The sequence below is a fragment of the Harpia harpyja genome, chromosome W (assembly GCF_026419915.1).
Source record: "Harpia harpyja isolate bHarHar1 chromosome W, bHarHar1 primary haplotype, whole genome shotgun sequence".
NCBI lineage: Eukaryota > Metazoa > Chordata > Aves > Accipitriformes > Accipitridae > Harpia > Harpia harpyja.
This window is the reverse complement of record NC_068968.1, coordinates 6,378,974-6,403,713: the sequence shown is the minus strand read 5'-3', so window position 1 is coordinate 6,403,713 and position 24,740 is coordinate 6,378,974. Positions and strand designations below refer to the sequence as shown.

At 38.8% G+C, this 24,740-nt stretch overlaps 2 protein-coding genes across 12 annotated transcripts; one reads left to right on the top strand and one right to left on the bottom strand.

Annotated features, from left to right (window-relative positions):
- Window positions 1-248: 248 nt before the first annotated feature.
- LOC128136109 (recQ-mediated genome instability protein 1-like) lies at window positions 249-1,467 on the bottom strand. The gene is given in 4 exon segments (XM_052775252.1): window positions 249-790; window positions 793-1,194; window positions 1,196-1,261; window positions 1,263-1,467. Coding segments are annotated over 4 exon segments (882 nt in total). The 5' UTR covers window positions 1,374-1,467; the 3' UTR covers window positions 249-487.
- A 2,971-nt stretch (window positions 1,468-4,438) lies between these two features.
- LOC128136107 (heterogeneous nuclear ribonucleoprotein K) lies at window positions 4,439-24,031 on the top strand. 11 transcript variants are annotated; one of them, XM_052775240.1, is made up of 16 exons: window positions 4,439-4,806; window positions 7,149-7,227; window positions 7,345-7,424; window positions 8,305-8,414; window positions 9,809-9,865; window positions 11,321-11,364; window positions 12,297-12,369; window positions 12,949-13,062; window positions 14,266-14,394; window positions 14,910-15,217; window positions 15,562-15,616; window positions 19,382-19,432; window positions 21,327-21,348; window positions 21,423-21,505; window positions 22,535-22,704; window positions 23,491-24,031. In XM_052775240.1, exons 3-16 carry the CDS (start codon window positions 7,376-7,378, stop codon window positions 23,522-23,524), a joined length of 1,299 nt encoding a protein of 432 aa, XP_052631200.1. In that variant the 5' UTR covers window positions 4,439-4,806; window positions 7,149-7,227; window positions 7,345-7,375; the 3' UTR covers window positions 23,525-24,031. The 11 variants fall into 11 exon arrangements, with proteins under 11 accessions (XP_052631200.1, XP_052631209.1, XP_052631204.1 ...); XM_052775249.1 differs by having other exon boundaries at window positions 4,439-4,823; window positions 8,317-8,414; window positions 23,552-24,031; XM_052775244.1 differs by having other exon boundaries at window positions 4,439-4,823; window positions 23,552-24,031.
- Window positions 24,032-24,740: the final 709 nt, after the last annotated feature.

The following is a 24,740-nucleotide window of genomic DNA, read 5'->3' as shown; positions in this document are numbered from 1 at the left end:
TTGGTTCATTGTTAGCAGCTTGCTGTCAGAAGTGCGCTGGAATTTATGTCTGCTCTCAACTAGGCCTATATCATTCCACCTTTCTTTGGTAGTATTTTCCAAAGAGAAATCTGCAGAACTGTAAGTCTGATGTACAGCATTATGCTGAGAAAAGTTACTTGTACTATTTTTATCTCCAGCAGATACTGTTCTGAAAAGTCTTTTGCTTGCTGGTAGCTTTTACAGGCTTCTCTCATCTATATAATCTTTTTCATAAGTGCCATTTAAAGATGAATCACATGAACTTCTAGACATATGTAGAAGCCTCTCAGTAATTAAATCTATGTTTCTCTTCATGACCACTGACAGCACTTGTTCCAGCTCTCTTTGGATCTCTTCTTCCAGAAGAAAGTAATCTTCCAAAGCAAAGTAATTTAAAAAGCCATCAACACTCCACAGGAGATGAAATTTGTTCATCTGAATGAGGCAAAGGATTTCCAAATTCTTGTTACAAAACATTTTCATCATGTGCAGTGAGCAAACCTGAGGCTGTGCTAAAATTGTCACTTCTACTGCAGTACCCGCTTTCTGAAGGTGTTACATTATTTAAAGCAAATTCATGATTTTCATCAAGACTAGCTAAAAGATCTTCATTTGAAGGGCCTAGAGTTTGTCCTAATTCATCTACAGGCCTTAGAACAATTTGTTCATGATCAGTTTGTCCAACAGGATTAAGGTTCTCAGCTTCCCCAATTAATCTAGCAAGGACTTTTTCCTGAGTATACTGCACTATAAGAACCTCCACTTCATCCAATTCACCAAGAATTTCACATTTTCTGGTTTAAGAAGAAGGACTCCTCCAAGACAACATGCAATATTCCCCTGTACAGTGTTTTTTCTTCCAGGAGGAAGATTACTATGGAGAACAGGGACTGGTTGATATTCTATGCCCTGAATTTGATCTATCCCATCAGTTAGTTGCAGCATCAGCGTTTGAGTACACTTTGCTTCCCAGGATTCTTGGGATGCTCAAGTGTTGGCTGTTACTTCTTCATTTACAGTATTTTCTCCTCTGAGCTTCTGCAACTGTGAACATGCTGGTTGGCTAACATCAACCAGTGAATCAATCTGTATGGAGTAGAAGCCAGACAACTCTCTTTTGGGAGCATCTAAAATGCAATCAGGCAAAATGGGATATTCCAAATCTCTTAGATCTGGCAAGAAGCCATTGCTCAAGTATCTGTCTGTTAATCTTAGCTTGACTTAAGTTACTACTGCTATTTTTTTTCACAGATACAATTAATACAGGCTTCTAGCCATATCAAAGGAACTTCAACATGCCACATAGATGAAAGACAAGTTTCCACTCTTGCTGCAATGTTAGATGCAGACATTTTCTTTTAAGATAAAAGAAAAAAAATGAATTCTCTAGAACAAAATCCAGAAAGATGTTTTTATTCTTCTGACAACAGCTAAAGTTATGACGTTACTCACATTGTATAGAAATTTGCTCTCAATTCAAAGTTCAGCTATTCTAAGTATGACAATGTAGAAGCAATTACAATTAAAAACACTTCCACTGATGCTAAAAATAAACATGCAGTTCCAATAATTAAACAAGTAAGCTTCAACCAGCATAAACAGCCTATACAGTTTACTCATCACAAAGTATCAGGAAAGTACTGAGACTTCTACAAGCAACCCTTCTTTGGTGGCTTCATCTTTCCCTGTTGATTTAATTGGAAGTATACACCTGAAATCCTTTTGCTGTGGATGGAAAGAGAACATATAATAACTAGAAGAAGAAAGGTTCTCTTCCAACTGTTTTTTGTTTGTTTTATTCCTATCAGTGCTGCTGTTCATACCCAGTCTACTTTAAAAATTGACCCAAGAAGTTATTCTCCCATCTCATTAGCACTGTTAAGAACACAAGTAAGAAGCCCCATTTACAATACAAACAAGTTGGGATCTGTAAGTATTTGTACCACAGGGGTGATTTTTACACTTTAACACAATGAAAGCTTTGGAACTGACAACAGAAGGCTAGCCTGAAATATCAATGTTATCTAGAGACCCAGTCCAGGGTTTGGCTGCAATAGTACCAAGTTTTGGTGGTCATTGACTCAAGAACATCACTGGTTAATAAGCTTTAGCTTATCATAGGTAATGAGATTGAGTGCACCCTCAGCAAGTTTGCCAATAACACCAAGCTGTGTGGTGTGGTTGACATGCCGGAGGGAAGAGATGTGATCCAGAGGGACCTTAACAGGCTTGAGAGGTGGGCCTGTGTGAACCTCATGAAGTTCAACAAGGCCAAGTGCAAGGTCCTGCACCTGGGTCGGGGCAATGCCAAGCACAAATACAGGCTGGGCGATGAGTGGACTGAGAGCAGCCCTGTGGAGAAGGACTTGGAGGTGTTGGTTGATGAGAAGCTCAACATGACCCAGCAATGTGCACTTGCAGCCCAGAAAGCCAACCGTATCCTGGGCTGCATCAAAAGAAGTGTGACCAGCAGGTTGAGGGAGGTAATTCTCCCCCTCTACTCCGCTCTTGTGAGACCCCACCTGGAATACCGTGTTCAGCTCTGGGGTGCCCAACATAAGAAAGACCTGGACCTGTTGGAGCGAGTCCAGAGGAGGGCCATGAAGATGCTCAGAGGGCTTGAGCACCTCTCCTATGAAGACAGGCTGAGAGTTGGGGTTGTTCAGCCTGGAGAAGAGAAAGCTCTGGGGAGACCTTATAGCAGCCTTCCAGTACCTAAAGGGGGCCTACAAGAAAGCTGGAGAGGGACTTTTTACAAGGGTATGTAGTGATAGGACAAGGGTGTCCTGGTTTCAGCTGGGATAGAGTTAATTGTCTTCCTAGTAGCTGGTACAGTGCTATGTTTTGAGTTCAGTATGAGAAGAATGTTGATAACACTGATGTTTTCAGTTGTTGCTAAGTAATGTTTAGTCTCAAGTCAAGGATTTTTCAGCTTCTCATGCCCAGCCAACAAGAAGGCTGGAGGGGCACAAGAAGTTGGGAGGGGACACAGCCAGGGCACCTGACCCAAAGTGGCCAAGGGGGTATTCCATACCATGTGATGTCACATCTAGTATAGAAACTGAGGGGAGTGGGGGGGATCACTGCTTGGGGACTAACTGGGCGTTGATCAGTGGGTGGTGAGCAATTGCATTGTGCATCACTTGTATATTCCAATCCTTTTATTATTACTATTGTCATTTTATTAGTATTATCATTATTAGTTTCTTCTTTTCTGTTCTATTAAACTGTTCTTATCTCAACCCACGAGTTTTACTTCTTTTCCCGATTTTCTCCCCCATCCCACTGGGTTAAACCACGACAAAGGGGTAATGGCTTTAAACTGAAAGAGGGTAGATTTAGATTAGATGCAAGGAAAAAATTCTTCACTGGTGAGGCACTGGAACAGGTTGCCCAGAGAAGTTGTGGATGCCCCATCCCTGGAAGTGTTCAAGGCCAGGTTGGATGGGGCTTTGAGCAACCTGGTCTAGTAGAAGGTGTCCCTGCCCATGGCAGGGGGGTTGGAACTAGATGATCTTTAAGGTCCCTTCCAACCCAAACCATTCTATGATTCTTGTTAGTTTTGGAAGTAGATATGCATGCTTAAGTTGTATAACTGCATTTGGAACCTGTTTATCCCCTTAAGGGGGATGACCAAGGAGCTCAACCTCCCTACAGAATTACACCAAAGAAAAATTGCTGTGAGAATAGTTAAGAAACACAAGGCTTGTCTTCTGACATTATAACCTGCAGCTAGGAAAAAAAATACCCTGCCTTAAAGTTCTCCCCAAAACTCCACCACTTAAAAGAAACTCTACAGTTACTTAAGGGAAATAACCCATCTGTTTACTCATCAACAGGTCTAATCCCATGTGCCTCTTGTAAGGTAAGGACCAGTGTGTCACACCATTTTCGATAAGTTTCTCATCTCAGCCATGCAGTCCTTAGGCAGCCTATCACCTGCTTGGCTCTGCTACCCTGTGCCAAGACCCCCAGGAGTGGCAAGGCCAGCTGCCACCCCGCATCCCTGTGGGCACTGATGAGCTGCAGTGGACAGTGATGGACGCTGAGTTGAGATGACCTGCCCCACCACAGTCATATTAGGGACAGGACACATACCTCCCTACTCCTCAAACAGGTTGACTAGAGCCTGAGCCCCTTTCTCTGCACCCTACCCTCAGCCGAGTCACCCCACACTTATCCGAGGCAAGGGTGGTGCCGAACGAACGGGCAGAACCAGCAGGGCAGCCCACCTCCCATCATCCAAGTTGCAGGTGGGAAGGAAGAGAATACACCTGCTCTCTGTGCACAGCTCCCAAAAACCCCGCGCAACCCAACAGCCAATAGAAGGTATGGAACCACGCACGCCTTTAAGCATCGCAAGAATCTTGCCCCGCCTCCTCCGGTGCTAGGGGCAAGCACAAGGCGGAGTTTTTGCAGACGCCATTTTTTCCCCAAAACAATCTGAGGTCGCTCTCGCTCTCCTTTACCGCTTTCCATTGTCTCCACTGTTGCTGCCGCTCTTCTCGTGGCTCCTGTCAGGCAGGTCAAACAAACAAACAGCCTAGGCACACTGCGGCGGTACAGGGTGGATCGCGCTCCGTGACACCCAGGCCTGTCTCGCTGTGGTCCACACGGAGGGCGGGGCGAACTAGAGGCCATCCCTGCCCTGACGGGCAGCTGCCTTACCCAACGGGGCCACAGTGGGTCCCCACTGGAGGGAGGAGAGGAGGCGGCCGGGCCAGTTGCCTGGCGGTGCTGGTGGATGTGTATGGTGGTGGTGGGAGCTGCTTACCTTTCTCTCTCGTACGTGGTGGGTGCAGGTAAGCGGGACTCGCAGCGCGTAGCTTATGGGGGGGGGGGGGGGGGCTAAGCCGGGCTTAGGGAAGTGGAGCTGTTGATCGCGCCCCTCTTGACGCTGCTGTGTGACACAGTAACGCGGGAGGCCTGAGTCGCCGCTGGGCCCCGGGATTTTCGTGGGCTTCCGCAGGGACAGCGCTCTTCCCCGCTGGCGGGGCGGCGGAATTGGGTAGGTCCGGGGACTGCTGCGTGGAGGAGGGGGGCGGGAGCGACTCCTCCTTAGCTAGCGTGGAGTGGCTTGGCGCAACCTGCGGGCCCAAGGGGCCCCATCTGTCCTGAGGGAAGGGCGAAAAGAGCGATCTGTGTCTCTGCCGGCAACCGTCGCGCCTCGGCGACCTTAGTGCGGGCACGGCGGCCCAACCGGTGTGGCTCCCGGAGTGGCGATGTGATGGAGGCCGGCTGCACTAGCGGATGCGCGCTAAGGCCGGGGGAGCGGCCGCCGCCGCCTTCCTGCGCCTACCCTGGGTAACTGTATGGGGCGAGTTTTTGGGAATTATGGCGGGCAGAGAGGAAGAGGAGGGAGGGTGTTCTCAGCTGCGGCCTGTACGGAAGCGGCCGTGCCAAACCGATTGGGGAGCGCTCTGCAGCAGGGTCTGCTTTTAGGGCGACTGCGGCGATGGCGGACGTCTTGTGGCGGGGCCGTTGCGCTCTGTCGGCCCCGCTTGAGCTCGGGTGAGGGCCGCCGAGTGCCTCCTTTGTGTCTCCCTGGGCAGAGTGGGGGAAATCTTGTGACCGCGTGGTGGTGGTTTTTCGGCTTCTGGCTCCGCCTAGCAGTGGGTAGGCGCCATTACAGCGGCCGCCATTTCTGCTGGTCCACGCCACCGCGGAGGTGGGTCTTGGGGGTTATGTAACGCCGCCGCCTCCCCCCCCCCCCCGCCCAGGGAGTGAAGCTGGGCTTCTGAGCGCTCTGTGGCGGCGGCGGGCGGGCTGCCTGTGGAAGCCGTGCGAGGGGTAAAGGTAAACGTCAGCCCGAGCAGACCGTGGCGCGGCTTGCACATGGGCTGCAGAAGGGGAAGGTGTCTGGGCGGGAAGGGCCGTTCGTCCCGGAGGGAGCGGGGTAGAGATGCGCCGGCATCTCCTAGCCCTCTACTCGTGTCTGTGGCCGCTTTATCCTTTCGATGTTTTTAAAAACATTGCGTTAGTCAATTTAATCCCGCGAACTCGATTTACACAACAGAGCACAGTAACTAATTGAGAGCATCTTGTCCCAAACGCTATGTTACATTTCGTCCCCCCGCAGCTCTAAAATTTTTGGGAGGATCGTAATAGAGTCTGGAACAGAATAGAAGAGGGTCTAGAAGGGCTAGCCATTTGAACCTGGTGACATTTCTCTTCCCCACCCCCGCGCTCTGGCAACGTCTGTTTGATACTTGGCTATTCTTTAAGCGGCGCTTTTCCATTAGCTCAAATTAGGGGCCTGGAAATACTAGCATGTGCTGGGAAGGCGGTCTCTTAGCTGCGGCTGTAAAAGAATGCATGCCTGCTTGCTGTTAGCCTGCATAAACAGATGATTAAAAGGATGTTTTAAAAGGTTAAACGTACCTCACTTTTTCTTCATGGATACGTGTCAACCGTTTGTTAAGACTATGGAAGTTGTTATCTGTACAAATGCGTTTTTTAAGAGAATAAGGTGCAAAATTGTTCTGCCTGGACTTCTAATGTGTTTTACAAGTATTCTCACATGGACTTAGCAAAAATAGATCTTGAAAGAGGTACCTGTTTCACAAAGTCAAAAAAGTTCAGCTGCTTTTGAGATTCTTCATGCATGTATGCAGAGGTTATACATAACTACAGTGTGGTATTTTTAACAGAATTTTTCTAGTGTGGCTTGTGTATAATTTATTTTGTTCATCTGTTATATTGAATGAAAGGCATGACAGAATGCCTGCTAGTAACTTGATAGAGAACTTATAGTCACCAGCATTAATTTTATAACTTTTTAGTCTAAATCGTTTAGAACTAAACAATAAGCAGATTGATACATAGTGTCTCTTAAAAAGGAAATTCAAGATATGTAATATGCTAAAAATAGGAACCGGATAATTGTTCACTTTAAATATCAGTAAATGTGATTGCTTAAAAACTAGCAAATGCTTGAAAACTTGTTTATCTGTGAGTTTACAGACTTTATTATTATTTCTCCTCTTAGTGATGTGTTTGGCCTTGTTATGTTTTCTCGTTTATAAAGAAAAGCTTTGCAGCAAAACCTCGGGTCAAACCCCCGGTTTTAGTTGTAGCGAGAATCAGACCTGTAAGCTAATAGAGCCTGATCTATGCTGTTTTCGTAGGCTTCTGAAGCAGTAGGCTGTTGGGTTTTGATCCTGCCCAGAACACTTGAGTTTTGCTCTGCAAGCGTATATAAAACTGGTAAGTTCTAAAAGCGGGTGTCTCTGTTTTTCCCTTTTTCCCTTTAGTACGATGTACAGTTTGCTTTTTTTTTCTCCCTGCAAAATAGATGTACTAGCTTTTTTTATTCTGCAGTAGGTTTTATCTGCACACCTAAGAATAAAAGGTAATGGAGACTGAACAACAGGAGGAGACCTTTACCAACACAGAGACAAATGGTAAATTTTTTAAAGGGCTATTTTATTTTAGGGGGGGGGGGGGGAGAACCTTTTTAAATCTCAGTGTTTCTAACTATTTTGGAATGCTTTAACTGTATCAAATGTTTGTATTGGCAGTATTTTTGCATTTAATCTTTTAATTTTTAGGTGTCCTGTATGGTTTTACATGGTTTTTGTATCATGAATATGTAATTTTTCTTTGGGAGTATTTTAGACATGGCATAAGTAACTAAAAGTTATAACTAAGGATTTGAAAATATTTGATAGCTAAATACTCAGTACTTGTCTGGACAGTGATCATGTAAAAATACTGTCAGGCATATATATTACTGTGTTTTATTTATTGCAGTTGTTCCTTTGAAGGAATGTATATACATGTGAAATATCTCTAAATATTAGCTAAACAAAAAACTTTTTCAACATAATTAGTGAAGAAGAGTTAGGGCATTAGCATTGAGTTGATTCATGCCAGTTTTTTAAAGCTATTTGGAATACTGCTTTCCTATTGTTCCACCAGTATTTCAGTATTGGGCAAACTACTTTTGATCTTTTGGGCTTTAAGGTTTTCCCAATTGTAAAAGCAATACTAGGTAGGTGATGCAGCACTGCTTTAAACAACATGTTGTAAATTTTTCACTAAGTTTGCAAAATTCTCATTTCAGCTGTAGTTCATAGAGTTGGAATGAATCTTCAATAATTAATTGATATGTAGGCTGATGAAGTAAAAACCTGTTTCTGTGCTATAGATACTCAGGGTAGATGTCAGAAGTTAGCGTTGGTCAAATAGGAGGGAATGCTTCATTAGATATACAGTGTATAAGCTTGATATACAATTTTATTGTGACTTAGTTAAATATGTGTTTGTGTTTTCCCCCTATGGACCTGTCTACAGGCAAACGTCCTGCAGAAGATATGGAAGAAGAACAGGCCTTCAAAAGATCTCGGAATACAGATGAGATGGTTGAATTACGCATCTTGCTTCAAAGCAAAGTATGCTTTTTCAGTATTGCTATGTTCCTGCTTATACCATTGCTTAAGACAGTGGTGACAAAGTGTATGTTGTGGTATATGTTTAGAAAGAACGTGTGCTTTATTTAAAATAAAATAACTTATTAGGAATATTTGTAAGTGTGCATGAACGATAGTAGAAGTGTATTGCAATGGTATTATCTTCAATAAGTTTTTTCAAGGATGAGTCTTTAATTATCTATGGGACTTCTCTGATTTTAAAAAAAGTACTCATTGAAAAAATAAAGCAATAGAAATTATAAGCCACTTTTCTTATGTTTGAGTGGAATGTAATTGTTTCCGGGGAATGACTGTGTATTAGTCTTTAGAAAGCAAGCAGTTTAGAGAATGATCAGCTTATGATTGTAAATTAAATATGAGAGGCAAGATGAGGACTTCCTCAGGATTTTAGTAATTTTCCCAGATTTAGTAAATCTATATGGATCAACAGGAGGAAATATGGGAGTAATGTTTCAGGGACTGCAATTGCTTCATTAACTAGTATAAATTGTCACAGTAAAATTGCTATTTATGAATCTCCTTTAGTGTTTCCAGTCGTTACAGATGTTTGCACTGTCTGAAGTAACTCAGTCTTTTGTGTCGGGGTAGGGGAATGTTACCTTAACTCTGTATGGCATTTCTGATGAATAGTCAAGTTAATTGGAGTGCTGGAAAATGTGGTGCTGTTAGCATCATGTATGAACTGCATAATAAAAGCAATAATTTTGCATGTAGTTCTTGAAATAGCCTGGTAAAAATGTAGTTTTACAATTGCTCCTCTTGAATATCTGAGTTTATTCCTGTTGATTTTAGCAACTAGAGATTAGCAATTGTTTATATTGGCTTTACATTCTTCAGACTGTACCTACCTCAGTGGTCAGTTGAGTTACATAGGTTTAAACCAAAAGTAGCATTTGAAATTATCAAATGTTTGGAGTGCGAAAGTGAAATTTGCAAACATATTTAAAAAAAAAAGTTATCAAATAAATTAGGAAAATCCTTGACCTATATAACATGCATGGAATTCCATAAGGTATTTTTTCAGTCATACTCTAACTATGAGATGGTTTTAACACAGGCAGAATTACCTAGAAACTCAAATTCAAAACTGAAATAATATTATTGAGTATTTTTATCTCTTTCTAAAGTTCAGTGGTAAGAGCTGTTTTGACCTTTTTTTTTTCCCCCATGGTAAAACCATGTCAGTTTATGTTTCGATTTAATTTGAACCTTTCAAAAGCAAAACAAGCCCCACCCCACCCCTAAATGCATCCCACAAGGTAGTGCAGAAATAGATACATTGTTCTTAGTCTTCAGTTCAAAAATGTAGTCTGTGCTGTATTAGCATAACATAACTTCTGAAAACTATTTTCCAGAATGCTGGAGCAGTGATTGGAAAAGGTGGCAAAAATATTAAGGCACTTCGTACAGATGTGAGTATATATGAGTTTGAATTAATTTAACACCGATTCTTTCAGAGCACTACATTGAAAATTTGATTGCATACATTTCTAGAAATTGAGAAATTACAACAGTAATCTAATTATAAGCCATTTATAATGATTGTTAGAAGAGATAACTTTAGTTTTTCAGTTTGTGTTGTAATTAAAACCCATCTTAAGTTATGTGGGAGGAGAAGTTTATATTAAACCTCTTTGCTTTCAAACAGGGTTCCTCTAAATTACACACTTCAAATGAGTTAACGTCTTTAATGAGAAATATTGGCAAAGCTTAAAACCCTTAACTGTACCATTTCCCATATGTGCAAATCAATTATAGTACTATTGAAAACTATTGCAGGTGGCTGGCTTAACCCAGTGATAGAGGAATTCTTTAACTTCCTTTAAAAAAAAAAACATAACGGTCCATCTGTTCTTACTTTAACAGCTTGGACATAAAGCACAAAACCATTCATGTTAAGGTTGCATGATTTAAATACAGGTATAGAACAGTAAAGAAACATTTTATTCTATTACTTGGAAGCATTTTTAAATGGTCATGACTTGTTTACCTATTCATATTTTATAGTGGGTTGACTCTTGTGATAAGACACATGATCAGCATAAATGTTATGTATTTAAAAAACTTGGCAATGCTTCTTAAATTCCATTTGTTTACACTCCTGTACTTAGCATCAGCTACAATTTCAGCATTTTTTTCAAGCAAGACTGTTCAACACAATATTTGCTAATATATTATTACAGAATCAGTTCCATCTAAGTTCACAAACTATAGCAACTAGAATTGAGGATTAAGCTGAAATGGTCAGGAATCATACATACACTCACTAACTTTGGCAGCTAGTGGTTTTGTTTGTTTGTTTGTTTTAAGTAAATAAATACATCACCTAAGTCCAGATAATTTAATTGATCTGGAATACTAACTTTCCCAACTTGCCCAAGGTTTCAGTAATATGGATCTCAACAGTTTTTGTGTCTACATTCATGAGCCAGCCTGCTACTGAAACATCATTATGTTAAAAGTAAAAAGTAGTTTAGTCAGATAAAGTAACTCATTAAGATCCATACTGTTAAGCCACAGTCAATGTAGCAATCCATTATTGTGTTAGTCTTCAGAACAACTTAAGCTTGCTTCGTTAACTAAGAGTAATGAGTATAGTTTGTATTAAATTAAAATTTATTGCTTTTCCCCCTTTTCCCTCTCCTTGTTTTTTTGGCCATATATCTCCGTTACCCATGTACTGGATCGACTTGCCCCTGCGTTGCCCACCATGACGTTGGCCTATCCACCCCTGAACGCCCATGTGAAAACCCTGGTTGGCTATGCCCAAAAATGTGCTCGTTGCCAAACGGGTACCATACTTGACAACTTCTGATTGAATACCCATGCCCAATGCCAACATCCACGAACGCCAATGACCAATGCAGTACAATGCAAGTGTTTCAGTCCCAGACAGCAGTGGCCCCGAGCGGTATGTCCCAACAGTTTATGCCTCACTGCCTGATTAGAAAGAGAAATGTATTTTATTACCTGCCTTTATATAATTAAATAGTATCCCCTTATAGACCATGTATTGTTTTTTTTAAAGTTTTCTGTCTTATTTTCCCCATTAAGTCTTTCTGTCACTGAACTTTTACGTGAGTTGGCCACCCAAACAATCCACTAATTTTATTTCAATGGAAGGAGCACCGCTTCAAGTGTTGCATATTCACTGCATTATAAATCAAATTGTTTCAAGTCTCTTGCTTTGTCTTTGTGGCCCACCTTGCTCCCCCCAACGTTTTCTGTTCATAATTATTTCTGATGAAATACTAACTCTAGTTCACTTTCCTTCACTTGTCATTTGTGTTATGCTTTTGTTTGTTTGTGGGGGTTTTGGGGGTGGGTTTTTTGTTTGTTTTGTTTTGTTTTTTCCTTGTATTTATATTCCTTTTTTGCAGAGCCCATTAGTAATCCAATTTCTAACTGGTCTCTCAACCTTACTCCAGATATAATGTTAACCACTTGCATATCCCCACTTTTTCTACAAGAAGGTGTGCCAGTTTTACCAATGTAATGGCGAGGGTATACCAAATTAGTGGTGGTGGGGAATGTGAATATTCACTTATACTTTCAGTTCTGCGTCGATTTCTTGCCCACTTAATCTGAGCCCTTTGAAAAGCTCTTGCTTGCTCTTGCTCTCTCTGCAAGACCTACCTAGTCTTAAATTCATCATGCATATATATTGGGCATAAACAAAGATGCATGTGTTGTAAATCCAGTGAACAGGTTTACTTTACATGGGGAATATTAATTTTAAGTTCTTCTGTGTAGTCAGTCTTGTTAGAATTTTGTGTATGGTTATGAATACTAAACTTCTACTTTTCCACCTTCTCAATATTTTCTGACACTGGCCTCTAACAGCATCTTGAGTATAAGTGCAGATACAGAGACAATTGGAGAAATCTTGAAGAAGATTATCCCTACCTTAGAAGAGGTATGTCTCTTAGGTTTGTTACTTCTTCAGAGGTATAAATTTAGATTTTAAGATAATTCTAAATGATTGTGTGCTATTTTTAATATGTTAAATTAGAAAATAAAACCTAGCCTTTTTTGAAAGGAGGCCTATAGCTCTCAAACTACATGTTGGCATTTTTTTTGGTAGAGGACAGAGACAATCTCTTCTTAGAAAATTAATATTTGGAACAGCCTCCTCCCCTTCAAAACACCTGTCTCCTGACTTGTTTAGTCCCCAGTTTGAAGTAGCTGTATTGTAATTTCCATCCTGCCTTGGCTTTGTAAGCAAGTGTGTTGCGCTGTTTGATATCTTAAAATTTTATACAATAATAATAAAAGAAATAAGGAAAAGTAATTTGACATCACCTCATGTTGAGGCAAAGTACTTAAATAGGTGTGATTCTATTGTAGCAAATACAGCATTACAGTTCAGCAAATTAATTCATACCATGGTGTTTGGAGAAAAACCTTAACAAAAAAAAAATTAGTATTTTGCTTTTTCAATTATTTTTTCCCCGACTAATGTTTTATTCTTTCCTTGTATGCATCTTACTTACAGTATCAACACTACAAAGGTAGCGACTTTGACTGTGAATTAAGACTTCTAATTCACCAAAGTCTAGCAGGAGGAATTATTGGTGTCAAGGGTGCTAAAATCAAAGAACTCAGAGAGGTACTGTTTCCTATTTTCAGATTCTGCTTTTATTCTATAAACAAATTAGGATTTTTGTGTTTATAAACAGTGAGTGTAAGCATCATCTGTGCAATAATTCCTTCAGAACATTTCATACATGATTTCTGTGTTCTGAGATCAATCTGAGTTACTTATTACAACTTTCTTGCAAAAAGTCAGAAATAAAGTGGCTGTTGGTGATAGAGCCTAGGACTTCTTATAAAGCTTTTAAGCATATTAGCAGTAGAGTAATCTTTATAAAAAAGGATACTTTTTAAAATTAAAATGCCATTCATCACTCCTTCTGGAATGAACTGCTGAATAGACTATATTGGTGGTGTTGGAGATGGAAAATGGTTTAGCCTGGATGCGTCTCCATAAACTCTAACAATAATTTAATAGATGTTTGAATATTGCTATAAAAAGGTAGTATGGGGTGGGGGTTTGGGTGGGTTTTGGGGTCTTTGTTGTGGGTTTTGTTTTTTGTTGGGGGGGTGGTGGTTGGGGTTTTCTGTTTGGTTTGGGGGGGGTTGGGGGGGTTGTTTGGTGGGGTGGTTTGGTTTAGTTTTTTTTAAGTTCTGCTTCCTTGAAGACCACTGTTTCCTTTGTGAAGGACTGTTCCTTGTGAAGGAATGAGGTTTTGTTCTAAAAAGCCAGTGGTCTCTATGAATCTAGAGTGTTGTTTTCTCTCCTTTCCTGGCATTGTGTCAAAGGCAATTCCAGGTCAGTTTAGGCATAAGCTACTATTTGCATGGACTGAAGAAGGCAAAATGACTAGACATAATCCTGGCAACATTGCTGTCTTGCATCCAAAGCATGTTTTTATGACATATGAAGGTTTATATAACCTGTAAGCTTATAATGGATATGTGGTCCTTTTGCTAATATTTGATTAAATGACCGTGTAGGTGAGCCATAATTGAAAGATTTTAAAAATTGAACTTTTTTCCTCTTCACTAGCATTTCATACAAACTGATGTCATTGCAGGTCTTAAAAATATATCCTAAGATTAAATTTGTTGCAAGAACTCGGAAGCAAGCATTCACTTAAAATGACTGGAAGTTTAATGGTCTGGTTTGATTGTTTCTTTAAAAATGTTTTAGTGTGTGTCTTACCCATGTTGTTTTCAATAAGTTTATAAAATTGTTTAAAATACTTCTATTTGAAGATTTTGGGGTTGGTTTTGTTTTTTTCTTCAACAGAACACTCAGACCACCATTAAGCTCTTCCAAGAGTGTTGTCCTCATTCCACTGATAGAGTGGTGCTTATTGGTGGAAAACCTGATAGAGTTGTGGAATGTATCAAGATTATCTTGGATCTTATCTCTGAGGTAATGTCTTAAACTTATTATTCTTTCATTGGTATTCATGAAAGTCAGGATGATTTGGATGGAAAATTATATATTTCTATTTTGAATTCAGTGCTTCTTACTTCTCCAGTAACAAAATAAGTGTTGGACTGTTAGCACCCTTTGAAATTATTCCTGTTTTCTAGAATTGGGGTGTACCTTATTGGAGAGGGAAGCCATTTTTGGTGCCAATGGACTGTTAGTCATGCTTTACGCATCATTAAAATAAGAAATTTTAAATTGGGGAGGAAGTGAGACAAATGTACGTGCCACCTATCAGTAACAGCAGTTTCTCTATCATAGTTAAGTTCTCAGGAAGCATATCACCATCCCTGCCTTTATCAGCATTGTGAAATCAATAATGTATTCAGAATGTATAAATTCATATTTATACATTTAATATAGTAATTTAATGAAATATAATAATTGTAACAGTCAGTGCTAACCAGGGGGGAGGGGTGGTGGTGTGTTTGTTTTTTTGTGTGTGTGTGTCTTAGTCTCCAATTAAAGGACGGGCCCAGCCTTATGATCCCAATTTCTATGATGAAACATATGACTATGGTGGCTTCACAATGATGTTTGATGATAGAAGGGGACGTCCAGTAGGCTTTCCAATGCGTGGAAGAGGAGGCTTTGATCGAATGCCTCCTGGTCGTGGTGGACGACCTATGCCTCCATCAAGAAGAGATTATGATGATATGAGCCCTCGCAGAGGACCTCCACCACCTCCGCCAGGTCGTGGTGGCAGAGGTGGCAGCAGAGCTCGTAATCTTCCTCTTCCTCCTCCACCACCTCCTCGTGGCGGGTAAGCTGTTGCATTAAATGCATTGTACAAAACTCGAGTAAAAATTGCTGAATTGTGCTCATGTTTCCAGGACTTGTTTCACATTCCATGTTGGTAGTGATTATGCAGGATTGAGTGTGCATTGCACCAAAGAATTTTGAAAAGTGTTTGAATTTAATTATTTCTGCAATGTAGCAGTCTATCAGGACTATTGTCAGTAGTTCTGTAACTTTATTTTATGTTATTCAGAACTTGGCTAAAGCATTCAGAAATTCATTGTTGTGTGCAAATCATGAAAACTTTAATTAGAATATATAAACTAGTTTATAACATGAGTCATGTGCTGCTGCTTTTTCTCATTTTAGAGATCTTATGTCTTATGACCGAAGGGGTAGACCTGGAGACCGTTATGATGGAATGGTAGGAGTTAACATTCATATTGTTTTGTTTAGTAAATACAGTTAGCACTTTGAATATCTGAGGAAACTGTTCTTGAATACATACATTTAAGTGTGGGGCATGTGTGCTTCTGATAAACTTTGATATCACTAAAATGTTTTGGCCATACAAATGGTTCCCCCAAGAAGACAACTGTTTGGGGTGCAAAGGGTATTTGGGATGTGATCTGCTGTGTGGTTTTGGTTTGTGGGGGTTTTTTTTGGTTGGTTGGTTGTTTTCCCTACCTGCCATCAACAATGGAATAGAAAGTTGGTAGAGCACAGTCCCTGCAGGTTTTATTACACGGACCTTCTTTTAGACTTTTTAATCAGGATGACAGAAATAGGAATTGGGAGGCTTTTCAGATCAAGAAAGCATGTCAGAACAATATTTTCCAACAGATGTTAGCAGAATTTAAGAGAACGTGAATAATATCTATAAAGAGCTCTAGTTGGTCTGGCAGATGATTGCTTTTTCAAATCAGTTCTTGTCTTTATGCCGATTTCTACGTCTGCAAACAAAATCTACTGTAATTCCAAATGTTTTGGAGCCAGGGCCACTGATAAGTTGAATTTTAAATGAAATTAGGTACATTCAACCATGTTGGGGGGTGGGGAGAATTAAAAAAGGCTTAAAGATGCTCTTTCATGTTGTACTCTGAAATGTGACTTCCTGATAGTCATTTACTGTTGTATCCTCTTTCCTGGGAAGAGAAATCATAGGCATCTGGGAGGTAAATCTCTGGTTAACCATCTTTTTTTCTCCTCTGGTTCTGTTTGGCACATTCCTTAAGATGACAGGTTAGATGAGGTTTTTTTATTATTATTATTTTTATTTTAAGTGAATGGAAGAGAAAGAAGTGGAGAGGAGCTATGAAATGGGCTACCTAAATGAGATTTATGCATTGCCTCCTTCTGGGAGGAAGAGGCAATTACTTCCAGTAATACATACTGGAAGCACATATTACAAGAATATCAAAATTGGGGCACCAGAAGCCTAGCAGAAATATTGAAAGGAAAGACTTCCACTTAAAATTACCAAAAACAAACAAACAAAACCCCACCCCCAAAAAAAACCCAACACCAAAACCACCAAGTTGTCTATGCTACTCTGGATCTTAAGAAACTAGAAGAATCATGAACTATACCTCTAAGATCCCTTATTCATATTCTTATGTTTTCAAAGCTCAGTTTTTGTGTTTTCATATTTGCAACTGGTAAAACCAGTGTTAGGGCATATAAACAGAGTAGCCTGCCCTTCCTTGGGTATCTGGTTGAGTGCAGTCTTCAGCTTGGGCAATAGTGTGTTCTAGTTCTGTTCCATTTAGAATAGAAAATCTATTTGAACTCTAGTCTGATCAGGTTGACCTTGGCTTTCTTGACATGAGTTTCTACAAATAACTGGGAGTCATCTCTGCTCATTTTCCATGTTCTGAAAAGCAATTTTACTTCCTCTTCACAGTGGAGCTACTCATGGCTTTGGCTGCTTTACGCACAAGTTTCATAGCCTGCCTACAATGAGGACTGCTTTCTGACACAGATTGTATTTAATTTCTAGTTTTAGCTAGCCATAATCCCAGTATCCTTAATTGTATAAGTGGATGAGAAGTCTTTCCATGGATTGCGAGGCTGAAGCTGGAAGTTTCGTGCCAGAAATATGTCTTCTCGAGCTACTATGCATTTCATATAGAAACCATTCTCTAGCTAGCAAAACATTTAAACTTAGAGTAAAGCAACATTGTTGTGGTTTATGAAGTAATGCATGGGAAAGGCTACTTTCAGAGAGCAGGAATAAATACATTAAAAGGCAAGAATAGATTCTCTTTTCCAACCAACATCTTGGAGATGTTGAATCTTCAGAAATCCTCATTTTCTGCCAGTTCTCTTCTCTGCTAAAGGCAGAAAAATTCAGTAGTTCAAGACTTGTAAGATGGTGAACCAAGACTGGATGGTGAAACTTGAATTTTCTGAGATGCGACAGTGCTGACAGCCTTGTAAATTCTAAGATGGGAGGAAAACATTTGGATTTTTATATATATATATAATCTCTATTCTGAGGCATTTTACTGAAAGACATACATGCATTGTTTCTCTTAATACAGAGGTATATATTTTAGGCTGTAACTACTCCAAATCAAATGCCTATGGACCGTAACGGCTATTTTGATAGCTGAGAAAACATAAATGCATTTCCACTATTTCTTTTTTAACACCCCCATCTCCATGGGTGCTTTAGATATATAAATGCACAAAAACATACCGGGGGAAAAAAAAAATAAGGTGGAGAAGTACATATAAAGCCATTTAATTCCCCCCCCCTTTTTTTAATGATCAATTCCTAATGCTTTCAAAGTATTTTTAAATTGGAGTTAATTGAGAACTAAATCAGAATGTCTGTTTAAAAGTAGAGTGTATATTCAGACATCTAATCTGGTTTTGCTCATTCAAATGATTCCTACTTCTTGATATTTCTTAACATGTGTATGTGTGTATATACACATGTCTGTATAAGCACTTCAATAAAGGTGCATACACTAAAAAATATTAAAAGTACTTCATGTTTAAGAGATTTGACATTAAGGAGCATGTAAAAAAAAAAAAAATCAGTGAAGGAAAGATGTGTCAAACATTTATCTATAATTCCTAAAAGAAATTAACAAAACTTCACTCTTCTGGGCCAATCCCTTAAAAATAAGGGAAAGTTACAATAAGGAATTTGCCACCAGTTAGGATCGCATGCATATTCTTTCATTAGATGTAAAAGTCAATGAATTCTTATTAACACTATGTGCTTTGTCTTATCCAGTCAGTGTTTCATTTGGTTTTGATTTCATTTCCATTGGTTACCAGTAGTAGCTAGCACAAATGAGTCTGTAGAGAAGAAAATTCTGTTATGTATCTTAAGTTATCCTGCACCTAGTATTTTGGGAACTGTTTTTAAATGAGCATTTATATTTTAATGTGCTATTCATGTTGTGTTGCATGTTTTAACCCAGCAAAGGCCTTTGCCTTAAATAGTAATTTAAAGTGGATTCTACAAGTTATATTTTTATAATTGTTTATTGATTATTTTTTTCCCCTACTTTTGTTGTAGAATTCTGAAGGAAAGAAATGCTATATATCACATCTAAAAAAAAAAGTAATTGGATTTCCAATATAATTAGGCAGTAGTAGATTGTTAGTTTAGCTATTGGCTATATGAGGTATATGGAAATGAATTAATAAGATATGAGAAGCCATGTCCTTCCTGCTTGACCTGCTGTTGACATAGATATATCAATGACAGTTACTTTTTTTTATTAAATGCCTTTTCTGTGTTTTTTTTAATGCATGAGAGAAATAGAAGGTTTTGGTATCAGAGAGTAACATCTTTTAGTATGTAGTACAGCTTCAGTACTCAAAGGTGTTTAAAAAAATAAACCAAACAAACAAACTGTTCAAGCTTTGCTCTCCCCTTAGCTGTCTGACATTCTTTGTAAGAGGAAAATATGTTTACACCACAGAAACAAGGAAGAAAGAAGTGTGACCAGTTACAGTTCCCTTGCAGTGAAAGTAAAAGGGAGTAAATCTTGTAACTGGCCTATATCATGTACTTTTGAGTCTTTTGTAGTAGTTTAAGTAGTGCAGAAAAATGTTTCTCTATATTGGTATGTATGCATTTGCTTGCCAAGTTACCTGTAAGCCTCCATTACATGGACTTAATCTGGATTTGTTTCCTCTTTTCCTCCTATTATGTTGTACTTGGAAGATGATGCAGTGTCACGTGGATGCCTGTGATGACATGCAGCCACCAGAGTTGGTGAGTGTGCTCGTGCTTTTATTTGACTGGTTTAATAGTTGATTTTTGAGAAAAATAATTTGAATTGGCTAAGTGATAACTGGAATTTCTTGAGCTTAAATGTAGTCAGTGGCAGCTTGCACCTATTGAAAAATCCCTAAAGCTGTCCTAACTCAGGTTATTGGCAGTTTGTCCTGAACAGTGAACCCTATACAGGCAGTTAATGTTCCACAATGGAAGTATGCAGCAGCGCAGCTGAGAGAGAAGCTTTTCTGTTGTATTGCCTCTTTTGTACCCTGTTTTAGTGTTGTAACTTTCACTGTAACTCTTGCTTTTTAACACCCTGTAGGTGCATCTATTTAGGAATATGTTTTATGTTAACTTCATCATGTTGTGTTTTCTCCTGTTTCAAACAAGGAATGTTAAAAATAATTCTTTACTTATAGTTGTGGATAAGCTATTATGCATTACCTATCCATATATTTTAAAGTATTCCATTTGATTTATGTTTATCAAACTTCTTATTCTTAGGGGGGTTCAGGAAGGAAAGTTCAAAGGGTGTCAGCAAGTGTTTATGCTGTCTAGAAGATGACAAAGTACTGCCAAATATTAAATTTTAGTTCCTAACTTACATAAACACTGCAGTTATAATTACTCATCTGCTGTCAAATTCATTTGCTGTCTTGTAGTCTGGGGAGGAGAAGCAGCAGAAAGGGTCAAGAAAAGGGATTGTTCATTAAAACAAGTTAGCCCAAAAAAGGGATTCCCTGTGCAAAATATCAGCAGAAATAGGTGGAAGAGCATGTGTGTGGAATATGCAGCTCTGATCAGCCTCTGAATTAAGTTCTAAGCAGTGTCCTTCATTCTTTTGTATTTTGCACTCCACTACAAGCTCTATTATGTTGTATTATGGTCTGTATTGCTAAGCAATGTGATTACACAATGCAGGTTGCTTAGAAACAGATGATCAGCTGAACAATTTTTTTCTGAATAGCTTCCATTTTGATGTGGCTCCAAAAAGCTAGCAGGTAAATAGTTTTTTGGAAAAAGTTGTTGCATTACAACTTCTGCAAACAAGTAATTCACACAAATTCCTGTATTTCTGTATTTCAGTGATGTAAGTTGAATTCTAGAGAAGCATGCACATCTATTCTCTGTTTCTACAGGAAGATATTAAAATGGGTGTTTGTGCATTTAGAAAGCATTAGATCAAATTAAGCACTTGATATCAAGTACCAGTCTACAAATCCTGAAAATAAAAGCAGTCAGGAGCGCTGCATTGCAATGATTTGGATTTGGTATATGGTAGTTTTAGCAGAACAGCAGTAATTAGTGTCATGATTGTCCCTTCTAAGATACAAAGGATTGTAGCATAGTCTGAATGGAGAGACCAATTATAAAGTTGTTACTAGAGTTGACTTGTTTTTTCCTCAAGATATAGATGGAGTAGGAGGGTTGACAGTTACCAGGTAAACGTCTTGTCCCAAACTGAGACTTTAATTTCTCCTGAGCTGTATAGGTAGTAGTAATAAGGCTGAACTCTGTTCTTTTGATTTGAATGTTAGTTTAGTCCAAGGGTCAGGAGTAGATCACCATCAAGAGCTGTTTACCAGCTGAATTGATAAGTTTGCTTGGTAAACTGATGTGGCTGGATCTTGATGACTTATTCTTAGAGGTTTTAATAGAGCAAGCTAAGAGGTTCTCATGAGATATTCCACACCCCCCTTCCCCCCCCTTTGTTCCTGGTCTGCCCTCTTCCCCAGTTTGCCTTTAATGACACTTAGATTAAAGTTGTGGATTAGGATTTTTGCATAAAATAACATCAAAGTTAACAGTATGATACTTGAGATGAAAACATGTTAATGAATCATGGCTATTTGCTATTTAAGGGTTTTCTTTCTCTTTTTCTTTATAGTTTGAGGGTGGCTCTGGATATGGTAAGTTTTTATAGAGAACTTTGACATGCACTTCATCTAGTCAGTAAGAGGCTTGATGCATACGTTTAAATCAGACTATTCTTACACAGGGGGCCGTGGTTCATATGGAGATCTTGGTGGACCCATCATCACAACACAAGTAACGATTCCCAAAGATGTAAGTGAAGCTGACTTGCTTTCCACTTGTGTTTAAATAAATAGAAAGTCACAGCCTTTTCTCAGACTAAGTAAATCGAAAGTATTTGGGATGCTTGACAAGTACTTCTAATATAAAGCAAGTGTTTCTAAATCACTGAAAGTTTATTCTTAAGGATGTTTGTTTTGTCTTGTCGTGGTTTAACCCCAGCCAGCAACTAAGCACCATGCAGCCACTCACTTCCCCCCCACCCAGTGGGATGGGGGAGAAAATCGGGAAAAGAAGTAAAACTCGTGGGTTGAGATAAGAACGGTTTAATAGAATATAAAAAGAAGAAACTAATAATGATGATGATAACACTAATAAAATGACAACAGAAATAATGAAAGGATTGGAATGTACAAATGATGCACAGTGCAATTGCTCACCACCTGCCGATTGATGCCCAGTTAGTCCCCAAGCAGTGATCCCCCCCACCCCCACTCCCCCCAGTTTCTATACTAGATGTGACATCACATGGTATGGAATACCCCCTTGGCCACTTTGGGTCAGCTGCCCTGGCTGTGTCCTGTGCCAACTTCTTGTGCCCCTCCAGCTTTCTCGCTGGCTGGGCATGAGAAGCTGAAAAATCCTTGACTTTAGTCTAAACACTACTTAGCAACAACTGAAAACATCAGTGTTATCAACATTCTTCTCATACTGAACTCAAACATAGCACTGTACCAGCTACTAGGAAGACAATTAACTCTATCCCAGCTGAAACCAGGACATGTCTTCACTTCAGAGATGCACTGAACTATTTTTTTAATTGTTAATATTCAGTAATAGAGATGGTCTACATAACGTGTTTTTACAAACAAGCATCTGGTTCTTCCAACTTTATCCCACCTGAGTTTCTATAATAAACATTACAGAGGATGTTTTGAGGCTGTAAGAGAGTAAGCTTCCATTGTAACTCTTAAAACTAAATTGATGGAAGCTACTTGAACAGTACTGTGTTTTTGCAGAGAAAGTTACATCAAGAAATGAATGCTTTATTTTCTCCCCTAGTTGGCAGGATCTATTATTGGAAAGGGAGGCCAGAGAATCAAACAAATACGTCATGAGTCAGGAGCTTCAATCAAAATTGATGAACCTCTAGAAGGCTCAGAAGATCGAATAATAACTATTACGGGAACACAGGACCAGATACAAAATGCTCAGTATTTACTGCAGAACAGGCAAGTTGAAGCTTAATGCTGTCCTTACTGTCAATTTTTAAACTGACTTTCCTACTACTACATTCTAAAGCTCTTCTCTGCAATATAGTTTTTAGAAGGCAGGATTTAAGTAACTATTGAACCTAACTTCTCCAGTGGTAGTTCTGCCTCGATTCTCTTCTTTTCTCTGTTCTAACTAAAATGAAGATTCCCTCAAAACTAATCTTGATGGAAGACACCTTAACCAAGCAGTCCTCTCATTCCTCTGGTGAAAATTGCTGCAAAAAACCTACTTGTAATAAATTACATAGAACCTGTAGAAAATAGAGAAGATTTCAGTGGACGTTGGTCTAGTTCTGTGTGGAAGACTAGTGATTTTGTTGTTTTTAGATAACTTAACTGACAACAAATCACAGTCTGCCATATGGCACGGACCATGCCTCTACAGGACAAGCTGAAATCAATTGGTGCTGTTATGCAGCATTTCACACCTTGCTGGCATTACTTTCTCTTCTGCCAAATATTAATAGTTTTGGACTTAGTTTGCTTAGTTTTACTTTAATAATGTGTTGGCTATCATAGCATTTGTTAATGTTTAACTTGAATGTTTGGCTTTAGATTACTAATATTTAAATGTGCTTAAAATAATTATATGCCTATAATTATTAGCCATTAATCTTTTAAAATTATTTACTTTTAAATGTATTGGGAATTTGTAGTTTAATCTTTAAGAATGCCATTGTGAATATTGATGCAAGATGTATGGTCAATCATTCTAATACATGCTTTTTTCTTTTTCTTTTATAGTGTGAAGCAGTATGCAGATGTTGAAGGATTCTAATGCAAGATTATTTTTTCTTTTTTATAGTGTGAAGCAGTATTCTGGAAAGTTTTTCTAAGACTAGTGAAGAACTGAAGGAGTCCTGCACCTTTTTTTTTTTTTTTTTTTTTTTAATATCTGCTTTGGTTTAAAAAGCCAACATTCCTCTGCTTCATAGGTGTTCTGCATTTGAGGCTAGTAGAATCTGCTGTTCACCAGATGTAACGTTTTAGTTGATTACAAATATTTGGGGGAGGGAAAGGCCGCACAAGACTAACACTGAAATTTTGAAACAGCAGCAGAGAGTGGATTTTATTTTTGTTCATTGTTGGTAAATTGTAATGGTTTTTCTGTAACTATTGTGAACACCCTGCTTTATGTACACTGTAATTTTTTTTTTTTTTTTTTTGAAGGGGGGAGAAGACTGGTCATCCACATGTCCCTGGCATCCTTTGAGAGCAGTGTGCAGAATGTAATGCTCTTTTCTAAGATATATTTTATGATTTTTAAATAAATTCAGTGAATCTATTATTGGTGGTCATTTTTTTATATACATAAGGTAATATCTAAAATGGATACACCCTTTTTCCCCCACAAGAAAATGCGTAAATGAAAGTTGCTGTTAAGCTTGCTCTTTTGCTTCTTTGATATAGATGGAGTTACGTGTTTTTGGGAAATTAAAGAAACAGTGTGAAAATAGTGGCTCAGCTTTGCTATTTGGGGAAAAAAAACCCCAAAAATATTAATGCAAATATTGTGTGAAATTTGACCTTTTTTTGCAAGTTTTTGGCCCTCTTTGCAGTACGTATATATATAGGTGACTATATAAAAAAAAAATTTTAAAAGTTTGATGCCACTGAGTTAACAGTGGGTTAAATACACCTGTTTCTAGACAGCTTGCTTAATGCAAATAACAATGTTTAAAATAGCAGTTGGTGTATCATTAATGAATGAATTGTAGTTTTCAGAGCTTTCATTTGTGTCGGGTAGAAACTTTTATGAATTGACAAATTGGCAGTATCTAACTTGATTTTCATTGTATACAGAACTTAAACTTGTTTGGTTTCCCCATTGTTTGTTGAATTCCAGAAGAAATATTTGTGAGAAATTAAAAAAGATAAAGTCCCTCTGGATATTTCATGTAATACCTTGGCATTTGTATTTATAGTTTACAAGTTTTAATTTCACTTCCTAAATAAAAAATAATTTAAAAAATGCAGAAGAACTTTGTAAATCT